Here is a 13,221-nt window from a genome sequence, read left to right as displayed (position 1 = left end):
CTAATGTGCTTTTGAGGTTTGGGCTGCTCTATGGTTTCATTCCATTTGAAAGGAATTTAATCTGTTTGTATTTACAAATTAAATGTTTGGATATTACGTTTCATTTATAGTACAATTATATTAACCCATTTTAAATATTAAATCACACAAATGTTTTTTTTTCTTTTTTTTGTACAAACATGGAATGATTTAAGATGATTTTTAAATAAATATGCAGCGCCCATCATAAGTATTGGAACAGTAAAGAAAAAATTGCTTCCTCTGCTGTGGAGTCAAGACATTTGCAAATATGATTAAAAGATGAATATGCGACAAAACTACAGAATGTCACATTTTATTATTAGGTCTTTTGACACATACATGTTTTACCAAATAAAAAGTACAGCGCAGGACCAGACTCTTGGTCTTATGCTTTGAAATGCTTTTCTCCAATTCCCCTCCTCTTCAGCTGGTGAAATGAATGTACAATCAGATTTAAATCTGGAGATTGATTTGGGCAGTCTAAGACTTTACATTTCTTTGCCCTGATAAAGTCCTCGACTCAACTGGCAGGGTGTTTTGGGTCATTATCCTAATCCAATAAGAATTGCTTTCTAATGCGTTTGGTGGTATTTTCTTGAATATTGGTAGCCAAGATGATTTTGTACCCTTCCAAATTCATTCTGCTACTTCCATCATACATTAAGTCATCATTAAAATTAAGAGGTTCTAGAGACAGCCATGCATGCCCATGCCATGTCACCACCTCCACCAAGCTTTACAGATGAGGTTGTATGCGTAGGATCATTTGCAGTTCCCTTTCTTTTTCTCTACACTTTTGTTTTCCAATCACTTAGATAAAGGTTGATCTTTGTCTCATTGGTCCATCAACTTAGTTCTAAAACTCTACTGGCTCACATTTGTGAGGAATCAGAGATCAGAGGTTTGCATCTTGCTGTGTAGCTTCAGTAATTCTGTGTCAAATTCCCCTGCGGACTGTAGATTTACAGAGCATCACCCCAGCTTTCTAGAGGTTGTTGGTGATTTTACAGACATTTATTTTTAGGGTTCATTTTCACAGCTTTTATGATTTGTCTGTCATCAACTACTGTTGTTTTTCTCAGACGATCAGGTTGTCGTTGGTTGCTGATGTCGCTGGTAGTTTCCAAACTCTTGATTTCTCATATCCCTTGATTTCTCATTGCCCTTTCCTATTGTTCTAATGGACTTCCTCTTTTATTTCAGCATCCAAATTGCTTGCTTTTCTTTCAGAGTCAGCTTCCTCGTCTTCACCATGGTTTGTGTGTTTCATCATCGAATGCAAGACTTAGAATGCAGAAGCAATGGATACACCTGATAAGACACATTCCCTGCTTTTAATATATGAAGAATTAATGCAACATAACACAGCTGAACACTTAGAAAGACCTGTGAGGCAACTGTTAATACTTATGCACACATCAGACAGGGAGATGGAACTCTAAAAGTGCTGATGTTCTTAGCTGGTAAAACATCTTTGTCTTGAATCACCCAATAATAAAATGGGACATTCTGTAGTTTTGTCTCATATTCATCTTTTAATCATATTTACAGATTTCTTGACTCCACAGCGAGAACAAATATGGTCTTTACTGTTCCAATACTTATGGAGGGCACTGTATATTTATGAGAAAATAATTGATGCAATCTTTATATTATTATTATTATTATTATTATTACAAATCAAATAACTATAATAACTGTTGGACTAAACATAGGAAAGGCTGTGTAAGGAAAGAAAGGAGATTACCATTTTAATGGTTTCTGATTCTGATCTCCTGGACGAGGTGGACAAGCAGGCAGATGGTATTGCTTATAAACTACCAAGCAGAAAGCAATTCATCTATAAGAGAGAAAAGATTCTTCATGCATTAGAAAATGCTCACTACCTCTCTTAACCTTAATATTGTCTTCCTCCATTAGTGTTCACATGAAAGTGCCTGCCACCAGGTCTCTTATAATGCTTCATTTACTATTTGTAATGTAATTATTATTTTATTTTATTTTATTTATTTTTCTATCAGTGGTGTCACATAATGACTGATTAATTAATGATAAAATGTATTTTTTAACTTATCAGGATCATGGATGTAGCTCAAAAGGGAAATGTATATAAATAATTACAATTAATTATGATTAATTACAATTATTTATATGAGCTGCCAGTAGTAACTGTAGCAGAATTAAATTGCCATCAACTAAACCACTGAACCCTTAGCGCAATTTCATTAACTCTAAGGAGTTAATATATATATATGTATGTATAGGGTCACTCTTAATGTTAAGGTGCAATTCTCACTATTAACAAACCATTAACCATGACTTTTGCCTCAATAAACTCCTAATTTGCTACTTATTAATAATTCGTTTCTAAATCTAGGGACTAAGGATGTAGAATATGGTCATGCAGAATATGTGCTTTGTGAATACTAATAAACAGCCAATATGTTAATTATAGGTATGCTAATAAGCAACTAGTTAATAGTAAGAATCGGTCCCTATAGCCTGCTAAAGTGTCACCAAAATCATTATTGTATCCGAGGAGGACTTTCAGCAGTATCTGATTTATCTCAAACATACTGTTTCATTCTTATAACTGAAAGCACTTTCAATTGCAGACGTTAGCTGTGCAGACTTACCTCCTGCGGGCATCTATAATGATAAAAACACTCTCCACCATTTTTGAATGTGAAATAACAGTGAAAGAACCACATCCACACTGAGGCATTATTGACTCAAGTCACTTTTGATTATGAGACTTTCAATCTGTTTGTGATCCAAGAACAGAGAGATGGTTTAAGCCTTTTTTGAGCTATTGTTTCTGGAGCTTGAATCAACCGTACAAGATTCCTACCTGTGTCAATATTATAGATTTCTTGCCAGTACATATGAGTTGAGAGGGATGCATTTGATGAGCAATCTGAGTATTGATCTCATGCCTCTTCCCACTGAGATAAAAGAACATACTTTGGCTTCCTCATTAATCTGTGTCAGCGATCCTAAGACTCACTGTATCTTAAGCACACCACAGGGATGGAAGTTTGCTGCTGTTCATTGGCATGATAATGGTACAAATTTTATTTTATTTTATTTTATAATTTATTTTGGCCAAAATCTATCAAATTACAGGTACAGTATCCTTCAAAAGATTTTAAAATGTATTTGAAAGAAGTCTTTTATGCTCACCACGAAGACTATCTAGTAAAAAATATATTGTGAAAATATTATTACAGTTCATATGTACACATATATATATATATATATATATATATATATATATATATATATATATATTTCTTATTATCATCAAGCTTGAAAAGAGTTTATTAAGTTTATTAAGTTTTTAACGTAAATGTTTTTTAAATGTTCTGACATTTAGACATTTTGATTTATTCGTACATTTTTATTTGAATTGTTTTTCATATTAAACTCATGTTTGAATAGAAGACAAAACATGAAGGATCGACGGATATGAAATGTCTGAGCACTGACTGAAATTCCAGTACACTTTACTAATGCACTGTGTGTTTAATAAATAAATACTGTTATAATTTTTTTTATCATCTGTGCAATACTAAAAATCAGTCTGGCTTACATAATGCACGTTTTGATGCAGTAACAGTCGCCTGCTCTCTAGAGCATTTATACTGTGTTCAGAGCTGCAGGGTCTTCTCAACAGCTGGGTCAGTGCACCAAAATACACAATATCCACACACTTGTAAACAACAGGTTCTGGGGCACAGCTCCAAGGAGTGAGGTGAAAGCAGATACAATGCCACAGCACCAATCACAACTCCGCTCAATGGGAAGATGGGATGTAAGCTTAAGAACCGTAAGCGTTCAACATCAGCTGTATTATCAGGGCTTAAGAGTTTGTGCAGTGAACATTTACCCTGCTTGACTGACTGAGTTGCAAAATAAGGACTCTTATTTTTCTTCTAAGGTATACATGATCCTCTGGACATCCTCTGAAGACCTGCTCTTTGTGTTTTCCTGTACTGGTGGGCTTTGATTATGATAACCCATAAATCATTGCTGCTCCATGCTGCAGAATAGACACCATTGGTGCCATTTTTTGCTTGCAATTGTGCAGTCAATATTGCTTGTGTGCTGTTGAAGTGTGTCCATGAATCTCTCAGCTGTGGCAGTTATGATTGGTTAGAGTCACAGTAAACTTCCTGCCCTGTGACATATGTGGGAATGGATGTTCTCTTGGACTGTGCAAATAGAAATTGCTTTGCACTTTCATCCAGTAAAACTGTTACCACTCTGAGTTAGGTAATGGACTGACCGTACTCTAATTCATCATTTTCATGTGTTTTACTTAAACCTTGCTGTTTATAACCCTCAAGGAATAATGCTTTTGCAGTGCTGCTGCAGTAAATTAATATACAACAAATATACATTGTTGTATATTGTTGTTAACACTTTACAATATGGTTCATTAGTTAACATTAGTTAGCAACTTTAGTTTAGTTGAATGCACTGTAAGTCGCTTTGGATAAAAGCGTCTGCTAAATGCATGAATGTAAACCATTAAGCTTTTTTTTTTATTTGATTCTCTGATGAATAATAATAATAAAAAAAAAACATTAAATAATTACATTTTTAACACATTCCCTTGATTCTATTTGATTTGAATTTCTCTCGCACCTCTACACAAAAGCAGAGCTATTGGTTGTTATACACACTTGCTCATGAAGAAGTTATGGACTGACTCTTACTCTTGTTCCCAGGGGGCTCTGAATGCTGCCTCAAATGCCTGAGTGGGATTCCCTACGCATCTCTGATTGCCACCATCCTGCTGTATGCCGGGGTGGCGCTCTTCTGTGGCTGTGGTCATGAGGCTCTCTCTGGAACGGTCACCATTCTGCAGACCTATTTTGATGTTGTCCGGTCACCTGTTGATGCCCTGGATGTCTTTACCATGTGAGTGTCACAATACTAAAATCATAATAAAAAAAAAGAACAAACAGTCAGGCTTTGCAGTCTGTTGAGCATAATTTATATGATGTTTTAGTAGCACCCTACTTCTAATGTACATGTATCTAATTCAGTTTATGTCACCAGTTCTTAACAATGTTGTGCTGAAAGCAATTTATTGATCATTTGTGGTTTATATTTACCATTAAGCAAGATGCAGACTTGTTGCATAAACTTTGCCTTCATTCAAGTTATTTAGCCCTCATGCTGTCATCAAGTCATTTTGACCCAGAGAGGATTTTCTTCTTCCTGAACATGCTAGTAGTTAATGTCATCGCATTGGTCTAATATATATAAAATTCTTGTACTCCCCCGACCTTGTTACATTTGTGGTGTTTTTTGGAAGTGATTGATTGTACTGTAGGCCTCTGTAGGCGTATGAACCTCTGTTTTAAAGACTGAGATTTGGTGATAATGAGCATAATGAGAGATGTACAAGCAATTTTTAGAAGGCTGGTCATTTTTGTATGGTGCCATCAAATTAGGTAAAGGATTTTCAGCACAGCTCAAGGATTAATTAATAGGGATCATACAGAATAATGTCTGTGTGATATATCTAGAATGAGTAAAGAAATGCACTTTATAATTATTATAATGAATTAAATTGAATTCATTGATCCTTGTGTTTCCATCATTCAGCCTTCACTCAGCCAGGAAGTGGAGATTGAGGAGAGTGTTATTTAGAAATATATTTAGAATAAATATATATATTTTTTTTTACTGATCTACCATGTAAGGCATCAGTCCCACTCAGAGAATTAAGTGTTCTGAAATCGCACCAGATCAGCCAAGCACACTTGCTCCCCAGAACCCCACTGGTGTGAGGAAGAGCAGGATGGACAGAGAGAACAAGAGAAAGGAGTGAGTGGAGAAATAAATAGTTGCAGTGTGTGGAGCAGCATTTTTCAGCCCTTTTACCTTCACAAAATACTTTGCCTCTCATATGCTCTCTATTGTCTAATTGAATTGCCATTGTGTGCAAGATTAGCACAGACACTCTTCATAAGGAAATGACTAATTATTTATTGTTTTGCTTCCTCAGGATTGACATCTTTAAGTATGTGATCTATGGAGTGGCAGCAGCCTTCTTCGTTTATGGTATTCTGCTGATGGTGGAGGGATTTTTCACCACTGGGGCCATTCGGGACCTCTATGGGGACTTTAAGATCACCACCTGTGGACGCTGCGTCAGTGCTTGGGTAAGATCAACCACCCATCTAAAATAACTAATGCATAGGCAGGAGATCATGCATACCATACATCCCAAAATTTATGAGTTACTGAAGTTATGGAAATTATATAGGTGTCTTTACACAGCCAAGATAAGACTGCTCTGTGCCAGTTAAGAATTCAGTGTGAAGACAAAATGCAGCATTAAAGCAAGGCAAAATTATGCCTGTCCTGACCAACCTTAGATGCTAATATCAGATCATACATTTGTAATTGTTGTGTATGCATTTATGCCACCTCTGATCAGCTTTAAACAATCTGTGTAAAGACACTTCAGTGCCACATTTGAAGTTTAAACTTCAAATAATATCTCTAAATAAATATCTCTTTCTCTTTCCTTCAGTTCATCATGCTTACTTATATCTTCATGTTGGCTTGGCTGGGAGTTACAGCATTCTCCTCCCTGCCAGTCTTCATGTATTTCAACATCTGGAACACCTGTCAGAACACCACACTGGTGGAAAGTTCCAACGTTTGCTTCGACCTGCGTCAGTATGGTGTGTAGCTCATTTCAACAACACCTGACACCTTTTCAGTCATTTCTCATGTTCCATGCATTCTGGTGTAAAATACCAAATACTTAATCCTGCAAAATAAAATATGGATCCATGGAGCGTTGCCTAGGACTGCTATTTTTTAGTCACATTCAAGTGGATCTGGATTACTAAATAAGTATTAATGAATACCAAGTCTAGCTGGCTGTAGGGCTGTAAATGGCTGAGATTTTTTAAAACAACTTAGAAGTTGTTTTGTATTGCAGTTTATTGCATGTTTTAGTGCGGAAATTACTGAATGTGACAGACTACATGCATTAGACATCCAAGGGCAGAGGATATTGAAAAATAACACATTTATTATAAAAACTGATTTTTTGCAACATCTAAATGACAGAACGCATATATATAGACTATTAAGACATCATTAAACACTCTTTTTACATATTACAGAACACCATGGTGTATCATCACTGCTGGAAGCACCATTATAACATTTAAATATAATAAGGCAATTTTAAAACAGTATTGCAACTTCATCTGATTGATTTTTGAAGGTAACATAGATGTCTCCTTTGCTGCCTTTGATATCCCACAATCCTGTGTGTTCCATTCCGTGATGGTTGAGATAAAAAAAATAAAATAAAGGTGGTGTTTGAAATTTGCATTTGGTGGTCAGTTTGCATATAAATGTGCACTTTTTGCAGTGATAAATTTAATTTTGTAATTAAACTTGCTTAGTTATCACCAAAGTTTGCTTTACTTTGTTGTAAATCATTAAACCATTATGCTGCCTTGGAAACCTGTCTGAAATTATTTTTGTGAGGTGACTTAATGCATAAACGCTGCCTACAAAGTCATTGCCTGATAAGGCACTAAATGCCAGCTTTGACATACCTAATTTACATTTATGCATGTACTATCTTAGCAATATCATCGTCATCATCTCACTTTCTTTAAATTGCAGGAATTGTGTCCATCGGTGAGGAGAAAAAACTGTGCACTGCTTCTGAGAACTTCATCAAGATGTGTGAATCTAATGAGGTCAGTTGCCAGTTCAGAAGATGGGCTTATTTTATCTTTTAGCCTTTTTCAGATTTCAGTCTGCCATTACAGTCAGTGACCTATAGCATTAAAGAACGGTGGGAAGTGAGGGAGAGAATATGAATAAATTGTGAACATTTCCATGCTTTTATGACTGTAGTCATACAGTGCAGCGGGGGTTTCCATCATATAAATATGTAATAGTTAAAATGTAATATTTATTTGCAAGATCTTGCAGCTCCTTGTAAGGACAGTACCACAAGTCATATGCAATATTATTACTATAATAAATATGTCACTACAGCCTGGAGTTTAGCATTTTAAATTGTTTTGGCAATCTAGTGCCAAATTTACAGCTTGCACCATTGCAAACACTTACTGTCAGAATTTACCAAAGGCATGCATTTTTTATTTTGTTATTTTTTTCAACTGACCTTATTGCAGATGCATTTGTAGGAGTTTTCCATTACAGAGTGCATATAAATGAATCATGCAACATGATTTACTAAGGTTTGTGGTAGTCAGTTTACCGGTAGTTTATTTGTTTAGTAAATCTGGCTCTTAGGTATATCTTTACTTCTTGATTATTTGTCGGTGAAAATCCATCCACGTTTTCTCCTCTTCAAAATCTTTTTTTGTCTTTTCTCCAGCTGGATCTGACATTCCACTTGTTTGTCTGTGCACTTGCGGGGGCTGGAGCAGCCGTTATCGCCATGGTGAGCATTTCCACTGCTGTCTCTTGCTGCCTTTCTTTCTTGATTGCTCAGCTTCTACACTGCACAAGTTTTCCCTAAATCTATATTTAGGGCAATACATGAAGTTTAGATTGATTTATGAGTTTCATTAATCATATGATTCCAGTGACACCTTCAAGTAATATGAAATCTAAGCACAACAAGTGTGTAATTACAGTGAATTACAGAATTTCAGTGTATCAGGAAAGAATGTGCAGGCTTGTCTAAAATGCAATATACATCCAAGGCCTCATAGTGAATGAGCGAAGAGAGAAGACGACAGAGAGAGGGAAAGGAATGCTCATCATCATTGTAGATTGCAGGAGGTGTTGTTGCCATGGAAACAGAAGAGGAGATGGAAGGAAGGAGAGAAGCTTGTTTGGAACGGCGATAAGTGATTGTGAGACACCATTTTCTGTGAGGCAGCTTTTCTAGCCTTTGGTTTGAACCTTGGAAAGCTGTTTTTCATTGGTTAATATACAAGCTTATGTAGAGGGTAAATAATATAGCATTAAATTCATTTGATGTGGTCAATACACTAAGTATTTTTGCACTGCATTGTGCTTTTGTTTTCGGCTTGCAATGTGTGTGAAAAGCACAATTTGTTGGTTTTCTGCAGAGGCAACAGTCCGGCATGATTTATGTGAGTTAATTGCATTACACACTGGTTTTGAAATGAGAAAACAGCCTGGACATTAAGTACTTAGAAAAAAAACCTCTACATAATTTGTGCTCTTTTGATTATATAATTACATCATACCTTTCAGAGAATACTGCTGAATGCTTGCAGTTTGCTGGTTTGTGCAGCAATAATGCCACCCATTGGTTTTCAGAGGAACTTCAGAAAAAAGTAACTAGTGTGGCATTGCAATGGAACCGCAGGAGCCATTTTTGTCCAGGAAATGCATATAATTGTAGCACAATTTTCTGTACCAGACAAAATTTAAAGGGATAGTTATTCCAAAAATGAACATGTTGGCATTAATTATTTAATCTGTTGTTCTAAACAATCACAAACAGAGATGTTTTGCAGTTCTTTTCCATACAATGAAAGTGAGTGGTGACCAAAGGCTCCTAAAACGCATACTAAAAGGCATCATAAGTCTTTCCCTCGTTTGTATGATTTAACAATGCACATGAATATGGAGCAATATGGAAGAAATGTGGCACATCACAGATGGTTATGAGACACACAGGAACCAACGGCCCTTTATTGTGGTGCACATATTCAAATATACAAATAGTGTGAATAACATTTAAGTGCTTTAAGGACAAGATTATCTGTAAATAAAAAGGTATGATATGGTTTCAGAAGACTTTGAGTTGTATGCTTTTTGGAGCTTGACAGCTCTTGTGCCCTTGTTCACCATTCACTTTCACTGCACTTTCAGTGTAAGTAAAACATCTCATAATCTTTTCTACAGAAGAAAGAATATCATACAGGTTTGGAACGATATGAGGGTGAACAGGAGTTAGGAATAGGGTTGTTAGGAGGCAGCATGTAACCTTCTTGCTTTCTCTTTTTCAATGACTAACCCTACTGTGACAGGTGGTGGCCGTGTCTATCCTCATCCATAACCACGTTATTCTGACGTCAAAGATCACGGGGAGGTACTGCACGCGTTTCTGAAGCCAGCTCCCGCTCTGGGTGTCCCTCCCTACCTCCCGACAAACTGCTCTCTTTCCACCAAGGAGCCCACCACCATCAACCACGACAGCGACTTTAATAATGACATCCCTTAATTGGCTTGATTAAAATGACACCCAGGCTCTTCCATTTTGCAGTATCGTTTCAGTCCCTGTTCTTCCCCCGTCTCCCCAAGTTAACCCACCAGTTACAAGTGATAACAAGTGTAATTGAACAACCTAACCTGGCTTATATTCAGCTTGATCTGGTCGCCACATCGTCTGACAAGCGAAACAACTGATCTAGTTGATCTCCAGTCTAAATGCCTCAGTCTCCAAAGTAATCCTTCTGACCTCTTTGTGGGTACAGATGGGTCATCAGCACTAACACTAACCCTCCCCTCTAACCACTGTGTTGCTGTAGGTGCACTACCTGATGGTGCTGTCGGCTAACTGGGCTTACGTGAAGGACGCCTGCCGGATGCAGAAATACGAGGACATCAAGTCCAAGGAGGAGCAGGAGCTTCATGATATCCACTCTACTCGCTCTAAAGAGCGTCTGAACGCATACACATAAAGTAGCGCTCATGCGCACACATATAAATATGTACACATGCACACAGACACACATAAGCATGCCCTTCCCCTCCTTGAAGTCACACATCTTAACTAAACTTAACTATATTTAATTTCCATGGTTTCCAGGGGTAAGGGATTGGATGGGATGGGGTGGTAAATAACTGTACCACTTGGTATGTACGGGGGTGACCCAGAATGTTGGTCTAGGGACGTGCTTATCATCTCAATGGCAACGTCTTTGACTACCCAGGATTTAGATTTTGTTTCTTTGTCCTTGTTCTGATTTCATTTCTCCTCTACCTCCCTTTTCTGTTGACATGTTTGAGAGCACACTAAGTTGAGTGACTCCTCTTTTGTATCACATACTTTTAGGTCTCAATGGGTCTTGTTAGGGGGTTTGGGTTTAGCGAAAGGGATCAAAGAACACTTTACACATTTTTGTATTACACATTGATGATTTGCGCTCTACAAGCTCACCCTATAAATGGCTAGTCATGATTTAGATTTTCTTTAGACTTTTTAAAAACCAAAATGTGACCAAACTTGTAACTTATGATTTACAGGTTAATTGCTCAAGCTGCCACACTTACAGCAGCAACAGCACAAACAATGTACAGATTCTTTTAACAATTAATTCAGTTTTGGAGTGCCAGGGATTTCAAAAAGTACCTTAAAGTGACTTTTACTGCTATACTGTAGCTTGGCCTAACTGTATATTCTAGCAGCGCGCAGTATTAATGGAAGATGTAACACTGGTGCTCAGTAACGTTTGTTTAGTTTTGACAGAGATGGCTGCTGATTGGGAAAGATGGACAGAAATCAGCTAGAGCGCTCTTTTCAAGTAGGATTTGTCTTGGGATATTTGTTTTCTCTCATCCATCTCAAGCCATACTCTCACATGCAAATAATATTTACAGGCGTTTTATTGCTTAGTTTTAGCTTTAACTTTTTAAATGCAAGTACTCAAACAAAAACAAATTTTTTCATCATTCATCTGGACTGTATATATCTCTTTAAATGTTTACACATTTCATGTCCATTCATCTCGGCAGTCAGTGTTAGTTGATATTCTTGAGATTGTCGTTCATATCAGAGAAGTATAAATCTAAGTGGAAAAGTTGATTGCAATGAATCTGCCAAACACTGTGGAAGGTTAAATAGACAAGGTATTTACGTAAAAATCGAACACGTTCCGAATAAATACAAGAAAGATATGGATGTACCAGCATGTGTTTCTCAAAACTCAGTGTTTTGGCTCGGTCTTGCCAACTTCAGTTGCCCTACTTTTGCAGTAAAGTACTTTTGTCAGTGTCTCAAAAAACTAAAATAATAATAAAAAAAAGAAGAAAAAAAACCTAGTTTTTGTGCACTTATGGACCATTGTGAGTTTTTTGGTGTAAGTGCATTTGGCATCAGCTCTGAAACCCTGTACTCTTATTAGTCTTGCAGCTTTTTTAAAACCACAAAAGAAACTTGTATTAAGTGAAAAACATAGTTATATAAAAATATAGTTGTTATTTGTGGCATGGTTATGCATCCAATGGTAATAGTTTTAACTAACTCAAAAAAAATAAAAAAATAAACTGATTTTTACACTTAAGAATGTCTTGCTGGGGTCGATTATATATATTTTTTTCTAAATGTGCAGTATTACAGTTGCTAAGCTAACAATATTAAGCTAAATATCTTATTAGGTTGTAGTGTTTGGGTTTTGTCCTTTCTAGTTTGTGATGATTTTTCCAAACCATGTCTTAAACCTATTCTTGTTATGATGTTGCGTATCCAGTATTACCCTGACATTGCTTTCAGATTTATCCACATACTTTACTAGTTTTTTGTACTTTCACTGAGAATGCTTTGTAGCAGGCAGTGAAATTAACTGGTTTTGTACATAAATGTGCCAACAGCTTGACAATGGCTTTTTTCTTTTCGAACTGTAGAAACAAATTTGCTTGCGTAAATAAAGACACTTGTGTACTTGTTAATTCGTTTTGTTTAAATCGTTCTCGTTTGTTATGGGTTTGGTATGTACTTTATTTTGAGGTCATGTAAGTGACCTTTTATAAAGCCTGTTATTCTTGCATGCACTGTATAGTTTAAAACAATCCATAGTTAAAAATGCATTGATTTTTACAGCACAATGAAATGCTGACCTATAGCATGGTTAAAGGGACACCCATGTCTGTGAATTTTTAACCTGACTTTGACCAAAATTGTTAGTCTTTCCATTAATCTATAAATCATTCAAGACAATCTTCTTAGCTAAAGTAATTTGTCAAATATTAACTGTTTTTATGATATCATTAATTTAACAACATATTTATAAATTAATATTTATTAACTATTATTATAAATATTAACGCAAGGACAGTCATTGCATGTAAAGGAGGGACTGAAAGTTCTATAGTCTGTGCTAACCAGATCTATATCTGTGAACATGAAAGCAGAATTTAAAAAAATCTATATACAGATTTTAATGCAAACTTAATATCTAACATCCATTTACTCATTCA

General features: G+C 36.2%; 1 protein-coding gene across 3 annotated transcripts in view; it reads left to right on the top strand.

Moving 5' to 3' along the window:
* LOC132142566 (neuronal membrane glycoprotein M6-a-like) overlaps window positions 1-12,693 on the top strand; it is a 75,930-nt gene extending 63,237 nt beyond the window's left edge. For 2 of the 3 annotated variants that reach the window (XM_059552526.1, XM_059552525.1), the window contains exons 2-7: window positions 4,755-4,947; window positions 6,044-6,200; window positions 6,575-6,728; window positions 7,693-7,769; window positions 8,420-8,485; window positions 10,554-12,693. In XM_059552526.1, coding sequence (XP_059408509.1) covers window positions 4,755-4,947; window positions 6,044-6,200; window positions 6,575-6,728; window positions 7,693-7,769; window positions 8,420-8,485; window positions 10,554-10,706 — 800 coding nt within the window. In that variant the 3' untranslated portion in view covers window positions 10,707-12,693. The other variant, XM_059552527.1, reaches the window with a different exon arrangement.
* Window positions 12,694-13,221: the final 528 nt, after the last annotated feature.

This window comes from Carassius carassius, chromosome 6 (genome assembly GCF_963082965.1).
Source record: "Carassius carassius chromosome 6, fCarCar2.1, whole genome shotgun sequence".
Taxonomy (NCBI): Eukaryota; Metazoa; Chordata; class Actinopteri; order Cypriniformes; family Cyprinidae; genus Carassius; species Carassius carassius.
This window is presented reverse-complemented; position numbering and strand designations above follow the sequence as displayed.